This window comes from Sander vitreus, chromosome 13 (assembly GCF_031162955.1).
Source record: "Sander vitreus isolate 19-12246 chromosome 13, sanVit1, whole genome shotgun sequence".
In the NCBI taxonomy this organism is placed as follows: Eukaryota; Metazoa; Chordata; class Actinopteri; order Perciformes; family Percidae; genus Sander; species Sander vitreus.
The window spans coordinates 13195748-13217725 of record NC_135867.1 but is presented as its reverse complement, the minus strand read 5'-3'; the positions used below and the strand labels follow the sequence as shown (position 1 = coordinate 13217725).

Here is a 21978-nt window from a genome sequence, read left to right as displayed (position 1 = left end):
TTCAGTGTTCACATTCACTCGCATTCAACACTACTTCTTGAGGGTAAATATGCCATTTTTCATAATAACCACTGTTTGTTTTGAAATTAGAAATGGCTCAAAGCACCTGATAAACATTTTTCGGTAATTAGAAAATCAACTCTAAAGGGTGGTCTTCGTCAAAATAAAACCCTCCATTTATTGTCACGGTTTATATAAAAACAAAATTATTTTTTTCAGTTCAGGATCCTTGTGACCAGTCAGTCCAATAACTATACATGGTGACATCTTCAAAGCAAAACAAATATATATCTCTTTATTTAACTAACATTGTCTGCTTCTATTAGGTACGTTCAAATTAAACTCAAAAAACTCAATTGATTGTTTAGAGAAGTGCCCGGGTTGTGGCTGGTCCTACTTTGGCTGCAAAGACAAGACGTGAGGTCATGGCTGTTCTGTCCACTCCCCATGCTCACAGTGCAATTGGTTACTCCATGCCGTTCCGCAGCATCTGATTGGCTGCGATGAGCATGACACTGATGATGAAAGCCATAGCGAAGGCGCAGATCAGGCTTTTCCTGACACACGTCTGCCGATTCTTCTTCTTAGGATGGACTAAGAGGAATGAAAGAGAAGAGAAAAATATATATATTTAGCTCCTGTTTTTGCCTCTCATGTGATGGTGATTAGGAAATTAGTCAATTAATAGTTGGTTAATAGATAAGTTTATTGACTTCAATATAATGATACAAAATAAAGCTAAAATACAACTTTAAAGGACTCGGTTTACATTTAGGTAAATAGTCACACTTATTTTCTTGCAGAGTCAGTTAACAAGATAGATAAATATGGAGCTATAGCCAGGAGAGGCTTACTGTAGCTAAAGACCAAAGGTCAAAGGTTAAACAAATCTGCAACAAAATTGCAACGCAACCAGCAGAGACTCGAGGCTAACTGCATCCCCATTTCCAGTCTTTATGCTAAGCTAAGCTACCAATCTGCCGGCACTTGCTTCATGTTTAGTGCACAGATATAAAGACTGGTATCAATCTTCTTATCGAAATGTCAACAAGAAAACTGTAATTCCCAATATGTCAAACTATAGCTTTACCTTATCAAGTAAAAACATTAGGTCCAAAAAATGTTCTATAAACAATACAATTCTGTCAATTCATATTGTACATTACTAAACAGCATGGTCATGCAACAGCATTTCAGGGAAGTAAGGATCATTATAAATGAGTCATTGCACGGCCAGAGAAAGATCAAGGACATAACCATTACATACAACAGTGAGGTATACAATCTCCCACCCATCCATCCATATACAACCACCTTGTTATCGCATAACAAAAGCTCACGTGATGACACCTGAGCCACTTAGGCAGTCAAAAGCTTTGAAAGAGCTAATAAACTGACCTTTGAGTTAAAGTAAATTAATTTAAACCTGTTTTTTCAAAGTGCAACTCTGTTCTTTAACCCAAAAGAATGTAGATGAACTAGCAGCTAATATTTCAAGTCGCCATGTTTTGCATCTTATTTGTGACTGAAATCATCAGTGGAAGTGTTTCCATTGTAAAAAATTTATGCATGAGGGGCACAAACAGGTGTTAAAACTCTATGCTGCAGCAAAAACAGACAAGACAAAAGGAGTGACGGAAAACTTTTCTGTTCTGCTACCTATCTGTGTGGGCTGAAAGTCAGTTTTCTCCCCCAAAGACATAAATTCATGAGATTGAAAGAGGATAAGGAGTAGAGACAGATGTGTCCTCCAACAGGCCTTGCAGCAAGAACAACAACCAAAAGTTCCTTCTCTGTCAGCCCCCTTGTCTCAGTTTGTTAGAATCACACGCTGCATCAATAAATCAACTCAGAGCTCTGAGTCGTGTATCTTAGAGGGATTGTGAAAGGCGTTGAAGTCCTGATGGACAGGAAGAAGATGAGAGGGAAGGAAGCATGAAAGAGAGAAGTTGGGGATGTGGGAAGAGGGTTAAATGCAAGCAATGCAGCTGTTATTTACAAGAGAGGCTCTTTACCTCTTCATCTCTTCTTCATCCCCCTCCTTCCTACTTATCCTCTCTTTCTTTGCCTTTCTACTGTTTCTTCTCCCTAACTCGTTCCCTCAACACTAGAAATGTTGGGAAAGAGAGTGCCAAGCCAGCAGTTCCCTGATCCCTTCTTTAGCCTCTTAGCTCCTCCTTCACGGTCCCTTCTCTGTTAAGTTTTTTCATTTCCTCCAGGCTGTCTCTTTTTAGGTCTCCCTGAGACTGTAGGCCAGTACCCAATGGATTCATTAAGACTTTCCTAGCTTTCTAGCGCGTTTGAGCTGTCTTTACCTTTGTCCTAGTCTGACTTGTGGATGTTTCACAGCAGAAAGGCAATTTCTAGCTCTGCACCATAACTAACACAGGGTCAGATTTAATTCCCCCCCCTCTTCTCCCTAAAGCAACATAACATAGTCTTATGTCTCAAGAAACATGCGTTCTTTGTTTTAATTGGGCACTCAAACATTCGTAACCTGTCAACCATCTCATTCTTGGCTTTGAAACACAAAGAAATTAATGCATGGTTAATAGATGTTGTCATTTAAATATCACGTATGTTTTCTTGAATATGCCTTAGCATTCTTGACCTTGCTCTCAGGATCAGCCCATTACAGATGAAACCTCTGTGGTGGATATTTATGTTGGTAGAGCAGCAAATTAAAAATAAGGGATTTCACCTTGAATTTTTCCAAGCAAGTCATTTAAAAGTCTTTGTTAAAAAGTGTTAATGTTTTCATCACCCTCAGCACAACACCTAGTAATTTCCACTTTATTCTAACTGAACAAAGACTTCAAAACAAGTTTTCTATTTGTGGTGGCATTTCCAGCTTATGAACTCATACTGTGTAAGTTGAGACAGTGGTACTCATTCAGGTCAGTGTCCAACATAACAGCAGTAAGTCAGAACCTGTCTCAGGCAGAGTTGTAGTTCAACTCTGTGTCTCCATAGAAGACAGGAGACGTAAGAGCTGTATGTTAAGACAGTGCTGCCTCAAGTGCTCCCATCCCGCTAAGGTCAGGGGAGGAAGTTAACACATAACACATACTCTCATTTATATGCACACACCTAAAGATAGGTTCTACTGCAGAATGGTCAGGCTGACATTGTTTTCAGTCTGTGCTGAAGTGTTTGGGTTCATGATTTAGGTAAGCCTATGTGTTTACTGTGCCCCCAATATCTTTGTTTCCATTGAAGGTTGAGCTAAGCTTAATGCCTCCAGCATGAGTTTAAATACACTTTCAGGAAGACAGGAATTTCAGAGTTGGGATGGCACTACATGAAACTACATTGTGGTTAAACTGTACTGCTTCCTAATTGTCCTCGATCGAGATTTCATTAAATGCTTCTATGTAAGTCATGAAAGTCTCCTGAACCTTCTTTACAAATCCAGAGTTTTTCTGTAACTACTGTCGCTGTGCAATCACACTTTTTTTCTCGATACCTCTCTCATATCTCTGCCCTAAGTTTGGAGCTCTGTTAAACTGATGTTAAGCTAAGCTAATAGCCTTTTTACTCTAGCTCCATACTTAGCGCAGATATGAGAGTAGTATCGCTTCAGAAAGTCAAATACGTGTATTTACAAAAATGTTAAATAATTCCTTAAGCAATTTGATTAAGCATACAGTTAGTTATTTAGATTAATGTTCGGAGAATGTTTTTGTCATGGATAGGCCTACATTTACTTAGCTCAGTTTCAAATTACTGTGTAAAATGTCATATGAACTACAATACGAAATTACTTTTTATAAGTACAGGTATTCATAACAGCAAAGTTTCCATGAGAACTGCTTTCTCACCTCCCTCATACTCAGGGCAGTTCCCTGAGGTTTCATTGAGGCTCTCCTCCTCGGTGATGATGATGTTCTCTATGTCCTTCATTGTCAAGTGGTCCCGGAAGGCATGGAACAGCACCTGCTTCAGTTCATCCAAAGACAGCTGCTGCATGTCAAACTGCAGGGGCACAAGGCGATCAATGCAGAGACAGTCATCAACAAACTGGCTTGATGGGGGCAGATAAATATAGAAGTATGAGGTGTGAAATGTACAGGCTGCATGGAATTATGCCATGTATGAATTTGTGTTATATTGCCTAAATGTGGTACAGTATGTAAGTAGGAAAGGTGTCAGTTGTAATGTAATGGCAGCATGTTTGCCTACGCATCTCTGGTGCTATTTTTGGGTGTCTGAATCAGTATGCAAACATGTGTGTGCATTGATAAAGGGGGGTATATGTGTGCAGGCACAATTTGTTTAATGGATGTATTAATTACAATGGAAATACTGGCACATTTACGTCCTTGTAGGTGGTTGTATTCTCAGTTGTGTGTGCATGTTTCTGATTAAAATGATTAATAGACTCTGACCAATCACTGACTCAAAGTCTGAATCTTAGTCTTTCATTTGTCTGCCCTTCCAAAACATAATGTCCTTCCAGTCCCCCCAACAGATCCATAGACACACATGCACACACCATCCTCAAACCCACTAGCATCTATAATTTACCTCACTGACAGCCTCAAATACAATCAGTCGCTTGGTTTAGCACAACAGATGGACATACTGAGACAGGCAAGGCAAAGAGGGAGAACATAAGGGGTATATATCTAGAGAGAAAGAGAGAGAGATACTCTAAGATGAGGAAAAAAAGGAAATTATGGTGAGGTCAGAAAAAATAAGACAAAGGAAGTAGTGGGAGACACAGATGGAGAAAACAGAACTGGCAGACAATTGTGGTAGAGACATAAAAAAGTTATAATGGTGATGAGGAGATGCTCATTTCTCAGGTCAAAACTCAGGTACCGGTATTGTTTTTGCACTAGTATTGCGAAAAGTTTAAATTATACCCAGCTCTATTTATTGGTGTTCAATATCAGATTACAACACTGCAACAAAACAATTAGAACATAACCATGATATTAGTGCAATAATTTAGAGGTGTGATAGGATCTACAAACATGTATAAATACACATTATAAGAAACACGCAAACACCTATTTTATGTTTGCATTAAACCTGGAATATTGAGTCTATTTTTTATGCATTTTGAATGTCTGGTTTTGTGTGCAGTGATGTGCAGCTTGAAAGCACTGTAAATGTGTGTCGATTCCAATCTAACCATTCATTTTTTTAAATATATTTTTCAGGGGATTTACACTGCAATTATGGAAACATGCCTGTGGATGCATACACAGAGACACACACCCACACACACATTGCGGTAAATAGAAGAATCATTTTACACATACATAGAAAAACACACTCATTAAATCACAGTCTCTGGTTTTCTATTATTTACTCTTCCCCCTCTCACATGCAGATACTCTTTTTGGTAGCTCAGTTTCACTCTGAGGCTTTTTTTAACAGCAAACTAGCAAAAGTGACAGGAGAAGTCAGAGATGGAGGGGCATTCTGACAGCATTACAGCATCATAAATTGTATGCACCTTAGAAAAAAGCATAACCCAAATTTAAACAAAAGTGTCATTCCACCTCCACAATTTAAGGGTTAGAAGATGTCCATCGATTTACAATGGACAACAACTTAATCTCAGATTCATCTTTAAAGGTCCCATGGCATGAAAACTTCACTTTATGAGGTTTTTTAACATTAACATGAGTTCCCCCACCCTCTCTCCTCCTCAATAGCATTTAAAGCTACAGAAACAGAAATGGCACGTCCTAAGGAAAGCTCATTGTGGGACTGGCTCATAGTGGCTGTAATTCTGCACCAAGGCTGAATTTCGGGAAAGAGACTTCAGATACAGTATTAGGGGACCACTAAGGCCTATATAAAAGCATCCAAAAAGCAGCATGTCATAGGACCTTTAAAACGGGCATACATTTTCAATAATGATGATTTGTTTTTATCTTTATCTAAAATTCCTGTATTACATATGTGATTATACTTCAAATTTATACATTCAAACAAAAATACAGATTGGACGTTTAACTGCTCTGACTCATGCAACCTTGTATGGCACTCCAGGGCAAAGAAACAGGGAGCGGCAGCCGAGTGGCAGTGGAGGGCCTGGGCTGCTTGATCTCTGCTCTCCTTCTTCCCAAAGCTGTCTCCGCATTGAATGGATGCTGGGAAATGGAGAAACAACTCTTTGGACTGCAGCCGCAAGACAGACAACATGACAGCTCAGAGCAGGAGCACGGAGTATGTGCAATGTTCCGGTCCGTCTGTCTGAGGGGGGGAAAGCCACAGTAGAGCTGCTACCTGTTAGCGATTTCTCCTCCTGCCAGGTCTCTGAATGACATCGACCTCCACGCACACAAGTGCACACACACACACAAACACAAACACACACACACACACACACACACACACACACACACACACACACACACACACACACACACACACACACACACATGTCTAAGCATTTTTCCTTTCCCTGAATGAACTCAAATACGTGATGTGTGTGTGTAATTGTGTGCCTTTGAGTGTGTGTGTGACAGGAAAACAGCAGGGGATCGTGAGCAGTGACCGGTGACATACTGAAGGAGCCAGAACACATCAATCAGAAGAACAGGTGCTTACACACCTTCCCCCCGACTAATCCTGCCTGGCCTCGTACAGAACAAGCTTGTTTCGTCAGTCGTCCACCTGCTTTTGTCTTCTGACCCTTATCTATAAAGTCACCCATAATGACAACCTGCAAGCCTTGTTTCTTTTATTCTGTACTCGCTCTCTCCTATTTTTCTCCTCTCTAGCGGCAGTTGGCTGCTGTCGGGGGGGAGTTGGCACTTTCAAGTTATGTCTCACTTTGTACTTAAGTGCGTTAACTAAAAGGAAAATGTATATACAAAGATGCATACATGTGCCCTACACTGTCTGTACACAAATACAAACATTATAGAGGACAGATGTTAGTGTAAAATTACAGATATTTTTAACAAAGAAAGCAGAGGCTACAGCCAACCACAAATTAATCGATGAATTTGATCCACAGAAGACGAATCAGTCACAATTGAATGCGATGAACTGCAATCTGATTTTCAACACCTCGCTGAAGACATGTCATGTGCCAGCCTGCTTCAAGTCCTCAACAATCATCCCTGTTCCCAAGAAGCCAAGGACCACAGGACTTAATGACTTCAGACCCATCGCCCTGACCTCTGTGGTTATGAAGTCCTTTGAGCGCCTTGTGCTTTCACACCTCAAAGACATCACCGACCCCTTCCTGGACCCCCTGCAGTTTGCCTACAGAGCCAATAGGTCAGTAGACGATGCAGTCAACCTGGCCCTACACTACATCCTCCAGCACCTGGACTTCGCAGGAACCTACGCCAGGATCCTGTTTGTGGACTTCAGCTCTGCCTTTAACGCCATCATCCTGGCTCTGCTTCAGGAGAAACTCTCCCAGCTTGGTGTGTCTGACTCCACCTGCAGGTGGATCACTGACTTCCTTTCTGACAGGAAGCAGCATGTGAAGCTGGGGAAAGACATCCGCACCGGATCCCCTCAGGGCTGCGTTCTTTCTCCTCTGCTCTTCTCCCTGCACACCAACAGCTGCACCTCCAGTCACCAGTCTGTCAAGCTTCTGAAGTTTAAAGACGACACCTCCCTCATTGGACTCATCTCTGATGGGGACGAGTCCGCTTACAGGTCGGAGGCTGACCACCTGGTGAAGTGGTGCAAGCAAAACAACCTAGAGCTCAATGCTCTAAAGACAGTGGAGATGGTTGTGGACTTCAGGAAGAATTCAGCCCCACCTGCCCCAATCACCCTCTGTGACTCCAAATTAGCATTGTGGAGTCTTTCCGCTTCCTGGGAACTATCATCTCCTAGGACCTCAAGTGGGAGCTGAACATCAGTACTTCCTGCGGCAGCTGAAGAAATTCAACCTGCCAAAGACAATGATGGTGCACTTCTACACAGCCATCATTGAGTCCATCCTCACATCCTCCATCACCATCTGGTACGCTGCTAGCACAGCCAAGCACAAGGGCAGACTGCAGCGTGTCATTTGGTCAGCTGAGAAGGTGATTGGCTGCAATCTGCCGTTGCTCCAGGACCTTTACGCCACCAGGACTCTGAAGCATGCTGGAAAGATTGTGGCTGACCCCTCCCACCCCAGCAACAAACTCTTTGAGTCACTCCCCTCTGGCAGGAGGCTGAGGTCCATCAGGACCAAAACCTCACGACACAAGGACAGTTTTTTCCCCTCCGCCACTAGCCTTATTAACAAGGCCCGGAAACCACCCTGACTCTCTCCACATCCCCCCTCTGGCTCTACATGCCACTGTATTTAATCTATTGTTCTGCTCTTTTTATCTTAATTCTTACTCTCTTATTTTTAATACATTCTGTGCGTATATATATATATATATATATATATATATATATATATATATATATATATATATACACACACACACACACACACACACACACACATATATTTATACTTTTGTAGCCAGGTGAACAAGGGTTACACAAGGTAGTTTGCTTGTGGGGTTAGTACTGTAGTAGCGTTCTTTTTCCCTCAAGGGGGCATTGTTATGCTATGAGTAGCGGGCAAGGCAAATCTTGCGTTAGCGCCTAGTTTTGCCAAGACACCAAAAACAAGGAAGTGGCAGTACCAGTAGGTGACTGACTGCCGTGGTGTGGATTTCTGTTTACGTGTAAGGTAAATATCCATATAAAGTTCGGTAAAATATGAAAATGGTTATAAGTGTTAGCAGATGAGATAATGGTTAATTTAGAAGACTTAAGGTTGATGAATAATGATTTTGTAATCCTGACGATTTCTGTAGATTTGTAAATGAGTTTTGTGTACGTATCTCCGCCACGCTGAGGGCAACACTGAACAGCGGGGTTAGCGTGAGTAATGCTAAAGTACATGTATAAGCAGAATTATCTCATAACAATGTATGCTGACTGTTAAAATAAGCTTTGTATGTTTTCTGCTTAATCTAGAGGGGAGATATATGTGTGTTGAAATCCATGTGTGTGTGTGTCTTGGAGCACAGGCTGCACACTGGAGTAAAAGTGAGTTAATTATATTCTTCTGAAAATTGTTTCTGAATTGTAATAATGTATTTTTATATTTCTTATGGAATCAAAATATTTTATTTGGAAGTGACTATGAGTTGTGTGGCTTTACAAATGTGCTTAACAAATGTTTTTTTTATTTTTTTATAAAATTATATTTATTATTTAGAGAGGTGCCACTACTGTTGTCTAGAGTTAGCTAACGTCTGAGGTTCAGTTTAATGAAGTTGAGCCTGGGTACTGTTGCTGTGGGTAGCCCCCACCAATGTTCATCAAGTGCTAAGGAGAACTGTTAAAGCTGACGGTTTTGTCAGACAAGGAAGTAGGGAAAAGTTATTCTGTTTGATTGTAACTATAATCGTCCTAAATCCTAAAATATAAAAAAATCAGTATTAACAACAAAAATAATTGTATTTGTGTTCGGTCACATCATTCTCGAACAGGCCACACTTATATTGTTTGTTCTGTTTAACCTGTTTGTTTAACTTATTTTAGAGAATGTGTGACATGCACCTACAACACCAAAACAAATTCCTTGTATGTGTAAAAAAACTTACTTGGCAATAAAGCTTTTTCTGATTCTGATTCTGATTCTGAAGCAAAGTATTCCACATTTGAGGGGCTGAAACCCAACAGGTTATAGACACCGGGGGCCAGCTATTTCATTCTCTGCTTCCTTCATCTTTCTTCTCAGTCTCTGTTTTTATTGACAACAATACTGGTGGATGGTCAAGCTAAAAAAAACTACAAGCTAATGGTAGAAAAAAAGTGTAACTTGAAATAACTTTAACTTAACATTTGTAATGTGACTTTTGACACAAATGAGTACAGACTGGATGTTCAGAAGTTAAAAGAGTCTGCCATTTGATTTTCACACTGTGGAAATAAACGGACATCAGTAGCTGTCCGGAGAGGCTCATCCAAAATAAATGACGATGAGGTTTTTCAAATGCTTAAAATGACTTAACACGCCTACACATGATCAGAGGTTAAACCGCAAGGTACTGTAGGGAGCAGAGCATATTGTAGACACAGAGGCAAAGCGCAGTGCAGGTTTACGTCGTCATTGCTTCTGGCTTTAGTTGAGCCTTGAAAGGTCAGCGGCAACAAGGTCAAAGGTCATTTTTATCAGAATACAAGATAGAAAATCTGCGTAGAAATAAGGTCCCCTACGGGTGCAGAAGTGTGTTTGACAGCTCTAGGGAAAGTTAAGCTGGAGTTGTCACTTCTATCCAGCTTTTCGAACTAGATAATTCACATAAAAATGTTTGGATGGAAACATGGGCTGTGTCTCAAAACGCCTACTTGCACACTTCAAACACTTCGTTTTAAGTATATAGTGTAGATAACGCAAAAAGTCAGTGCACTGAAAGTACCCTGATGATCCCCTAAAAACGGTCAAAAAGTTCAGTGTGGAACGATGGATCCATTTTAGATCGACAAAGGTCAGTTTAAAAGATTTTCGGCCGCTCCTCATTTGCATACAGGAAAGCGGGCTGGAAAATCGCGTTAACATGTGTTGCGTTCGTCACGTTCATCCCGCTCGTCATTTCCGGTAAGTGTTTTAACATAAGTGTTCATTTTGGGACAATACTAACCATCGAAAAGTGGGCACTACAGCATAAGTGGTCAGTGCACATTAGCAGTGTACTGACTGAAGTATGCGGAATGAGACACAGCCATGGTGTTATAACAGTGGTGTGGGTCCTTTTAGGAATAGCTCAGTGTGTGCGTAGCGAGTGTGTGGTCAAGCGAGCGAGGAAGAGTGTGACGGTGGTTGCCTTCAGAGCAGACAGGTGTTGGCGATCGGAGCAGAGAAGACATTTGCAGTAAAGTTGTCTAAGTAGGCCTACACAACGGTTTTAGCTATTAACAAAAATTTTTTTTTTAAATCTAGCAATATAGCGATGTTTTTTGACTGAATTATTTCAATGAGGAGCCATTGTTCTTAACAACATGGAGGTCTAGTTCTAGAGCCAAACACAACAGCACTGCCGTGTGGCATAAAATAAACAGAAATCAGCATTTATCATAGGTTTGACTCAATTTCTCTGTCAACATGTTGTGTCAAATGTTCTTAAGCAAGAACCCAAAACTGCTCCTGATGTGGGTAGCTCTTTAAAACAAAACACATCTGCCAAGACTGGACACTGATAACAACACTTTTCAGATATCGTACACCAATAGAAGAGACCGCAGCAAACCTCGCACCTGCAGTCTCTTGACGCAAACCTATTTCTTATTAACTCTAAACATGGTTGTGATATTGGCAAAAGAAATAGTTGTTTTACCTGTTTAGGCACTGTAGCTTCATTTGCAATGGAAGAATGGGTGCTCCCTTTTTCAAATCTAATTTCCTGACTGTCAGCAGAAGTAAGATAACTTGAGTCAGGAGTTTTTCAAAACAAATATCTAAATCCAGAGCTTTTACTCAGACCATGCTACAGTGGAAACATGTTTTTTTTTTAGACATTTCAATGGTACACCAAATCAAACAAGCATGATACAATCATGTGGACACACAGAGGAAAAATAAACAAAACAAACTCTAGTCTACCCGAAGAATTCAATCATTACATCTCACTGTGTGAGGATATTGTCTGAACATACTAAGTCATTATGGCCAACCATGATGTGCCTCCTTCTCTTCCATCTTTCGCTTTTCAAGACAAATTCTCCCTCTGGGGTGAAACACACACACACACACACACACACACACACACACACACACACACACACACACACACACACACACACACACACACACACACACACACACACACACACACACACACTGCAGCTCCCAATGTCCCTAGAGACACACTTCCTCCCAACATTTCATTCCCCCCCCCTCCTCCTCCTCCTCCTCCTCCTCCTCCTCCTCCTCCTCCTCCCTTGCTTCCTATATTCTTTCGCTCTACACTTTCATTTCTTGCCCCCTCTCTCTCCAGCCTCTTCCGTCTCTTATTTTTCCTTCTCCTTCCTGTTTTCTTTTAGTCTGTCTTTCTCTTTATGGGAGGTGAACATTTTAAATCACCCCTGAGACTAGCACTGTCTGCGACCTTCATGAATCACAGGCTCTTGTACCTCTTCTTTCATTTTCTCCCACTCTCCTCCTTTGTGGGTTTCCTTTATATTCCTGTATCTTTATGTGGGGCATCCCCCTGCACCACCAACACCACGCTTCCCATCCCCACATATTGTCCAGCTTGCCTCTCTATTCTTTCATCTCTATCAGCTTTGCTGGCTGGCACTCTGTAGTCCCTATTGCTTCATCCCTCCTTCATAGATACAATGTGTCTCTAAAAGTTGTTCCACTTCATACGATTTAGGAAGACATGATCGTTTTATGACTTCTGATGTTAAATCCCAGGTTTCTGATGTGTGAATGTCATAGATAGACGTTTTTAAATGATACTTCCTGAAGTGATTACACAATGAAATCTAGGATAAAGAATGTCTATGTAAATGTGGCCCAGTATGTGTTTGTAACCTGAAACACACACACCTCCTCATTTCAGTGAGTCACCCTCTAAATGTTTCTCCTCTCATTTGACTCAAGAAAAGCAGAGAACCGCTTCCTGAGAGCTGTCACCCTGCTCAACCAGCCATCCTCACACTCAATCCCCTCTCTACACACACACACACTCAAAACCCTGCACTTTTCATTATTGTCGCATGTCTTACCTAAGAGGCAAAAATGCACTCAGAGAGCAGCACATATTCTTTCCGAAACAATTTTCAAAAACAGAACAAGTAGGTTAAAAAACATGTAGATACGCTGCAGCCTTAATCACCACTGAGCCCAGTTTGGACACTTGAAAGCACACAAGCTCAGACTTTCCTCATTCTGGGGCACATCCCTGAAATCTGTATTATGGTAATACACTCTGCAACACTGTGAATGATAAACACACACATACACTAACCAAACCCCAAAACATACTCACATAAAGAAAAACACTCAATTCTCAGCAGGTCTCTTTTCCTTTAAGGCCCTGCGTCGAAAGAAAAAAAGTCTCTGTTTTTCAGAAGAAGCAGAAGGGGGGCCTGAGAGTGTGTGTGTGTGTGTGTGTGTGTGTGTGTGTGTGTGTGTGTATTTTTGCACTCATGTGTGTGTTTGTGCAGAGTCCCTGCAGAAACTAGGGTTTATGCTTAAGGTTGTAAGACTTGATCTGACTGCTGAATTGCACAGTGCGAGGTGAGGCAGAGTTAGTAAGAGGAGGCGTAAAGGATGTAACTGGTAAGTGATGAGGATTGTGAGTGATGATAAACAGACTCAAGCATCAGGAGGAGGAGGTCTTGTCTTTCACCTGCCAGAAGATGTTGTCGATGGTGTTGCCCAGGAATCCTTCTCTGTTGTCAGATGACAGCAGTTTGGGCCCAAGTATCGTCATGAACTCCTCGAAGTCCACCTGGCCGTCCCCTGCAGTCATGCACGCAGGCACACACGCACACACACACACACACACACACACACACACACACACACACACACACACACACACAAAGAAGACAACAAAGAAGACAACAAAATCAGTTACACACACATAGGATGGCTGGCAGACAGGAGGTAAATAATGCATTTTATGCTGAAGTTTATTCGCTTGCCGAAACAAAGAAAAGCGCCCTGAGATAGATCAACAGATGGATGTGCCTTCATCCGTGACAAACACCCATGCATTATCAGCACTAACTCACCTTTTATATAAGGTGTGTGCACCTTTGTGTATGCATGCCTGTGTGTGTGTGTCTGTGTGCGAGCAATTGGGGATTGTTTTTGTGTCGAAGTGACAATTCAGGGAACATTTCACAATCGCAACTTGTGTTTGCATTATGCATTCTACTGCTGCATGTTTTTACAGATAGCAATCAACAGCCAGCGTCCCATGGAATTAATACTCAGTGATCATCTCCACAACAGCATGTCTTTTAACTGAGTTACTGCATAAACTCATTATACTCTATAGTGTAGTGTTCGCCAATGTTCTACTTATTGTTTGCTATAATAAGTAGCATATCAGAAGCATTAGATGTAGTCTGCACAATTCTCAGTGTTGCTGTGTTAGTATTGGTAGTAGGATAACACTTTATTTTATGTGTCTGTAATTTTTGAATAATTCTCAAAAAGGTCCCTTGAATGAACTATGTCATTTGGTGCTAATTACAGGGAAAATAGAGACAATATTCCATTGGTACTCTTGCGAAAAATGAATGAATTCTAATGAATTGCTGTGTAACATAGGGAGTATTTTAGTCAGTGCACAGCAGGCCAGCTGAACATGCAAAAATGTGAAATCTGTCAACATGCAATTCACACATGTATGGAGAATAGAGTTTTCAATTATATTTACTTGGGTTTGAATGGAGCACTTCTTTTAAGGGAATTTTTTTTTCCCCCGTACAACTAGTGCCAAATTACATTATTCTTTCCAGGAAACGTCTTGGAAATGACTAGGAAATTGCAGATTAAGCATTACCTACAGTATATTATTAGTTTCAAACAGCATCAGAGAACTGTTCTAAAACCTGACTGCAGTTTCTCAAAAATGCAGCTTTAAATTAACATAATAGAATATTATATTTTAAGACTACTTTGACTCAAACCTGAGAGGATAAGAATATAATGCCAGAGATCAGTGGATTAATATTATTGAAAAGGGGATTTAATGGTATAAAATTCATCATCTGAAGTACTGTACCGATAATAATTTACAGTCTTAAACTAACTGTGACAGTAACTGGTTTCGTTGGTTTACGACATTGAGATGATAGAAGTCAGAGGTGGAGGACTTTTTCAGATGATCAGACTACTCATGGAGGCAAAAGCAAAAAGCTTTTAGCTTTGACCTTTGATATTTACCACGAGCTGTGGAATCAGGAGCAGGCAGATAAGAACCAGTTAAAAGATTGACTTATTTGTGATTCAGGGACTGCTTAGGAGTAATTGCAATCCTCTGTGGATTTACAAATGGACCTGGAGTAGACAGGTTCTCTCTTTATTGTTTCCAAGGGATTTTCTATTTTAAATAGACCACCTGCTGCTCTTAAGGCAGTTTAGAAACAGTTTTGCAGGAACATTTTGAAGGAGGCTGTAACTCAAAATCTCATTTTACTTCAAGCAAGTAAAATAGGCATTACATTCTATGTTTTTGGCATCATTTAAAAGTTTTTTTTTTTTAATTTATAGCACATAAAAATTGAACACAGAGAAATATTCATATAGCTTGCTTTCACTGGAAGGAAAACAACACAGACACAACAACTAGAAACAAACATTACACACGGTTTACACGGTTACACGGTTTATGTTAAACAGCCTTTTTATGAAAAGGTTCACTCTGTGTGATTGCATGTATGCTTTGTGCATGCACCCAAGTGTGTGTCCTTATGTATTGCCTCACCATCCATGTCGAGTCTCTGCATGATGATGGCCAGCTCCACTTCGCTGGGCATGTAACCCAGGGAGCGCATGGCCATGCCCAGCTCCTGTTTGGAGATGAAACCATTCCCATCACGATCCAGAACACGAAACGCCTCACGGATCTCTGTACGACAAACGAACAACATATCACTGTACATTACTGTCTTTCTGCCTTCCTCTCTTTCCTTTGGGGAAATAAGACACATTTTATTGTTAAAGATCATGTTGGTCAGATTTCATCCGGTGAATATTTAATAAAATCTATTATATATATATATATATATATATATATATATATATATATATATATATATATATACTCACACACACACATATACACACACACACACACACACACACACACACACACACACACACACACACACACACAGAAATAATTATATAGATAAGCTTTATATTATGCAATTAGTTTGAGACAAGTTTGGCATGTGTAGTGTAAAATGTGAATATATCCTTAACTTCTCCTTTGCTTTAAATTAATTTTCTTGTTTTCTATGGGTCTTAAAGGTCAGGGGCACATCACAGCAGATTCAAGTATCTGTTCATTTTTATTCTTTATTGCCATTAAAAAAGTGTCTAGTCTCATTACCTTGTCTATACTGCTTGTTACACTACAGATGTCAAGAAGACTCAACGACAGCAGCATTGGTTATTTGTTTATACACTTGAAATGACATATGTTATGTTTACATTTTCCTTGCAAGGAGTTATTGTGGTTGTGTGAAGGCAGAAACAGTGTGATGTTGTCAAAGCAATGAAAAACCTCTTAGGGAGGAGGATGGGGTGGTTTGGCCGTCAAACTATGTGACTGGAGACTGTAGTTTGCATCCTGTATCTTATCTCCATTCAGCACTGGTTTCTTCTAAATCATTATCACAATCATTCCCTCACCCTAAAGTAGTTATAATCATTATTTATATACCAACAATGGATTAAATGACTATTTGCATGTAAAAGGGGTCACTCATAATGATAAACTCACAGAGAATTTATCACCTGACTGCAGTTCCTCTCAGCTTTTGTTTTCCAGCCCACAACTTGTTTTGGTTTCATGTTTTCAATGATAAAGCTCTATAAAACCACTGTAAACTACCTGCTCAGTACCAAACAGCAGACAGACACTGTTAGCAACTAGCTGGTGAACATAGTGGAGCATTTAGCAGCTAAAGAGCCAGATATTCCTCAAAGGTGGTAGAGTCTGACAGTTGAACCTAGAAGTTTCTGTGCCTTACGCTAACCAATAATGGTGGCAGATCAGAATCATATGACTCATTTGCAAACATAACAATGGTGTCTTGACAATAGGGGCACCACATCAGAAAATATTAGATACTGTATGTGTCAATGCAACCAACCACTTGCTGTTTAGGTTTTAGGACTTTGATGATTTCAAAAAGTTGTAACCATAAAAACGGCTTAAAAGGTCCAATGTGTAGGAATTTCTCCCATCTAGCATTGAGATCATATATCGCAATCAACTCTCTCCCACCACGTAGTTCAAAGTACGCATTAGAGCTACGGTAGCCTTCACACTTCAAAAAGCCGGTCTCTTTTCAATATCCTTTTTTCTTTTTCTGGGTGAAGAAGAAGACTTCTGTTCCTGAAATTTGGATTTTGAATATGTGTGGTCCTCCATATTTCCTTCTTCAAACTTGCCGGGGGCGGGAAGTAACAATACCCATTAACAGCATTAGCACCCCATGTGAGTTTATCATGCGACAGCGAAAACGCGAAAGGCGGAGCAGTATGTCCTGTATGTCCCTTACCGGCTAATGTATTTCAAGACGGTGCATGAATATGGAGCGTCTACCCAAGTTCATGCGTAGATGGTGGAGATAAATATTCATGAAAAAGGACAAGTTTGTGAACAGGCAACACCGATTTTGATAATGAACAATTAAACATGTTACACACTGGACCTTACATAAAAGTGAGCCATCAGATGGTGTGAGTGAGATTGACTAATCCATGAGATGAAATGAATGAACAGATTTGAACAGGTCTGTGTACAGTGCACAAAGGTGCTTCCCTGGTGCTGATAACAGGCTTTCCCATTTACTGGAAGTACTGCAGCCTTTCTCTCAGACAAATCAAGGTGAGGGTGATCTCCCACTCTCCCTCCCCTCCCTCCTTGTCTTTCTTACATCTTTATATACTTATTGTATTTTACAAACCCCAAGGGACCTGTACCAATCCCTCCACAGCACAATATCCACCAGCAGTACCAAGAGCTTTTCCGACTCTCTCCTCCCACATGAAATGCTTCCTTCTAACTTGAAATCGTCAGTAAATACACATTTTTCATGAGGCATCTATCCGTTTGTGCATCAAAATAACTCAAACCTCTGAGGACCTTCTTACAAGATACCCTGGTCAATCTCCGACTAATTACCTGTCAATCAGTTGGCACTCTGTGAGTGGAGGCGCAGCTTTGGGCTGGGGTAGGAGGTGGTCAAATGTATCGACTTGATAAAGACAGCAGAGACAGGACAGACTCTGCGAGTCTTTATTCAACATCTTTTCACGGGCGAGCTCTCCATTTTTCTATGGATCTCTACACATCAGGGGTGGGAAAGGGTTTTCAGCTGGCATTTGGCATTTGTGCAGATCTTTACAGGAAAATCCCAATCATGAAGAGTAACAGCCTGCTGCACAACGGAATTGAAATCACAATTTCCCCAAGACTAATCCTTTTCCTGTTGTGGGCACCTCCCTAGGGGGGTGTTCCAGGCACGTCCAGGAGGAGCTGGTTAATGTGGCTCGAGAAAGGGAAGTTTGGGGTCCTCTGCTGGAGTTGCTGCACCCGCGACCCGACCCCGGATAAGCGGACAAAGATGGATGGATGGATGGATAATCCTTTTCCTACCTTAAACAATACATTTTTCATGAAGTTCATCTCTCTCTGTCTCTCTCAGGCTGTGTGTCATTAATATTCTTGTCCTGACATGCTACTCCTTCCTTCCTCTGTGTAATAAGTCTGTCTCAGATCTGCCTCCTATGACTGTCTTTGCTCTGTCAGATGCGTGAGAGAGCTGAAGTTTAGTCGCAGCCCCCATATAAGACTGTAAATATCCCCAACGGCTGATAACTAGACTCAGGCGCCAAGCCACTGCCTCCCTTTTTCTTTCACTAAATAAAGTGAGTATTAGAGGCGAGGGATTGGGAATGAGGGCGAGCGTGCAGCCTCCCAAAACAAAGTAAGATGTATTTGTATGCAGCTCAACAGTAAGGAGTACATTTAGAGTACGAATGAGCTGGTCCTCGATTTATTACTGTGCAATGCTGGTGTGTGTGTGTGTGTGTGTGTTTGTATGAGCATGCAGCTCTGCCTGTTTCAACTGTGTATTAAGAATCTAACACCCTAGAACTGTACATGTTCTCACTGTGATTGATGAAACACCTTACAACCAAGAAAAGGATAGCAGCGATCCAACACAGGGGTGATTAACTACCCTTCTATCTGCGCTAACAGATGATCCTAGAAGAACCTTCAGCATCTCTCTGAAGTGGGATTAGGAGTTTTCAAATGCTGGCAGCAAACACCACAGATATTTTGTCCACATCAAACAATCCTATTGGTTGCGTTAGATCTGTGTCTGACAGGGAGTAGAAAATGCGTCATCATGATGTCTGGAGTCTAAGAGTCCAAATTCAATTCATATAATAGCTACACAGGTCCAAACTATTTTACCCTTCTCGCTGCCCTTGACAAACAAAACCCAGACAGAGGCCAACCGGACTAATGATGGCAAAACGTTTCAGTCGCTGTACCAGCTCTGCTTTCAGCACACCAAGGCAACTGTTTTAGTGAACTGGGTTGAGTTGAGTTGTACACAAGGGACATTGGATTAAAAGATTTATGCAACAAAATACTTCATACCAAAGCTCATTCGAGCAAACTACAATAGGCCACATGTATAAACACAAATAAACAGAAACACACTCTCTCTGCTCTCTGTCCTAGCTCTGTGTCAGGATCAGCTGATTCTGTCCCTTCAAACCAACCCATGACTGAAGTATATGCACTCATTGTAGAAGTCTTTGTTTTGTGCAGCCGGTCAAATAGCACGTGTGAGGTTATATTATAGGATAGCCTATAATCAGGACCCAAATGCAATGATGTACAATATGCTTCAGGATCCCTCAGTCGTGCACTCACTAAACACACACACACTGTATAGACCGTATGAAAGTAAAACTCCTCTGTGTAATTTAAGCCAATTTAAAAGGTCCAAATATTTCGACATATTGTATAGTGATGCTTTGTTCTTGAAACTTGTCATCACTCAAGTACTGTACTTAAGCTATAGTGCGTAGTTTCTAAGTAATGACAACAAAACTGTTGGTGCGTCCACATGATACAAGCCTTCCTTGATCGTGCACATATATATAGATTAATATTAGCCCTACATTTACTAGCTGCTATATAAAAGTGATGTACACATTAATGCTTCAATAATCACCATACATGATTCTGAAATAGGCCATTCTACGAAATGATAACTTTTACCTTTGGTACTTTAATATTTTTTTTTTATGCTTATAGTTGTGTACTTTTACATATTTTAAATCCATGACTTTTACTTGTAACAGAGTATTTTTGCACTGTGGTATTGCTACTTTTACTTGAGTAAAAGATCTGAGTACATTTTCCACTACTGCAATTAAGCTCTTTTAAATTGAATTGAACTGAAAACCTGCAGTTTGTTACTACTTGGGTTTTATTTTATTTTTTTTTTAATATTATTTTTGGGGCTTTTTATGGCCTTTAATCAACAGGATAGCTTGAAGACAGGAAAGGGTAGAGAGAGGAGGGACGACATGCAGCAAAGGGCCAAAGAGTCGGACTCGAACCCGGGCCGCTGCCAAGGACTCAACCGACATGGGGTGCACACTCTACTGGGTGAGCTAGAGGTCGCCCCTGGGTTTTATTTTCTTAAGTCTGGCCATAAAGTATGATACATTTGTAGCCTATTTACCAAAAGCTCTAGGAAATATGCTTTAAATATATCCAATGAGGCAAAAAGCACAAGCAGTCAGATGATCATTCAGGTTGAAAACAAGCTGACAATGATGCCAGATTAGATACCACTTTATTTGGAGGTAATACTGAAAGTGAGTGCATCTGTATTGTAATCCCTAATGCTAAAGCACAGGAAAACTGTGAGTGTGCACAACTACGGCAAGTACTGTAGGTCAAAGTTGCATCCTGAAGTCTGTATACTGTGATGGATGTTGGACAGTTTAAGTTGTTGTTTTACTATCTGCCTTTGTTTCTTCCTTCAAATCCAACTTGACTGTGAACCACTTAAAAGAATAGGATTGATCATGCTTGTTGCCCCATTTGACATTTTTTTTTAGCAATGTTGTCACATTTCCATATCTCAGGAATTACTTTGGTAAGTTATCATAGCTGATAAAACCAAAGGCCAGAGCTTCGAAAATAAAACCCATGTTGTAATAAACCATACTTTTCCTTTAATCATAAGGGTGTTGTACCAGAAAACACCCACATGAGCCCTTTTTGAAGTGATCATATTTAGACATTTTGGTAAACTTTGGACTTATTAGCCTGGAGATTACAAAATAAATAAATAAATAAATAAATAAAAGAATATATTCAAAAAACTGAGCTTCTATCTAACTAAAAACCTAAGGCCACGTATGTTGAAACAACATACTGTACTTGTGTTTTAAAAAGTCTACATTTAATACAGTGGATTTCACTCATGTTTTTGGTTGTTTACAGACACAACAGATGGCTTTACTTTAGCTCAAATTGTTAAAGTGCAGTTTTATTTTCATAAAAATCAAATTACCAAACAGGCCGTTGTGAGCGCTGGTTGCATCAATTTTCATGTGTGGTGGATTGAAAACTACAGGAAACTATAAGGAAACCAACATCAATACATTGGTGTCCTACTTCAGACCTATATTTATTATAGTTCTGTTATTCTAAGTCCTGTAACTGATTTTATTTCCTAAGCAGCATCATTGGAAACCATTGTATCCATTCAAACTCTGACAAAATGGCTAAATAGAAAAATCTTTCCCTGGGAGAATTGAGGCGTTGTAAACAGCATTGTTCCAGTAGTGAAACATTAATTGCTAGTACCTCACACTTTACTTTGTGCCCCCACCACCTCCCACCCTCTCTTTCTCGCTCTGAAGGCACACTTACCTCCCAGCTCCTCTGTGGAGATGCTGGTGAGCTGGAAGGCTTCGCTGCCCTCCGTCAGGGAGCTGCTCAGGTAGTTGTCTGGATAGAGCAGGCCTGCCCGCACATGGTGGAATGGCATCTTCTCCCTGCAGAGCACACGCACACAGTCTAAATAAACATTGCATGTTAATGTGTGAGTGCGAATACTACAGGTAAGAGGGATTTGAGTCTCAGTGTGTGCATGTATATTCAAACCTCGACTACCAGCACAGTCATGAGCCATTTTTAGAAACACAAGCTCCTGTGGCACTCTGCTCAGAAACCGCTGTCTCCTTGTGGCAGAATC

The 21978-nt window shown here is 40.6% G+C and overlaps 1 protein-coding gene across 1 annotated transcript; it reads right to left on the bottom strand.

Annotated features, from left to right (window-relative positions):
- Positions 1 to 466: 466 nt before the first annotated feature.
- Positions 467 to 21771, bottom strand: caln2 (calneuron 2). The gene is made up of 5 exons (XM_078266312.1): positions 21654 to 21771; positions 15432 to 15575; positions 13341 to 13453; positions 3822 to 3975; positions 467 to 594 (listed from the first exon to the last, which is right to left on the bottom strand). Exons 1-5 carry the CDS (start codon positions 21769 to 21771, stop codon positions 467 to 469), a joined length of 657 nt encoding a protein of 218 aa, XP_078122438.1.
- Between the last annotated feature and the right edge of the window lie 207 nt (positions 21772 to 21978).

Excerpts from the sequence above, each read along its gene's own strand:
- caln2 (XM_078266312.1), bottom strand. The coding sequence starts at position 21,771 with ATGCCATTCCACCATGTGCGGGCAGGCCTGCTCTATCCAGACAACTAC. Across the intron at positions 3,976-13,340 it reads TCGACAACATCTTCTGGCAG|TTTGACATGCAGCAGCTGTC; the intron begins GTGAAAGACAAG and ends GTGCCCCTGCAG. Across the intron at positions 595-3,821 it reads CTGCCCTGAGTATGAGGGAG|TCCATCCTAAGAAGAAGAAT; the intron begins GTGAGAAAGCAG and ends CATTCCTCTTAG.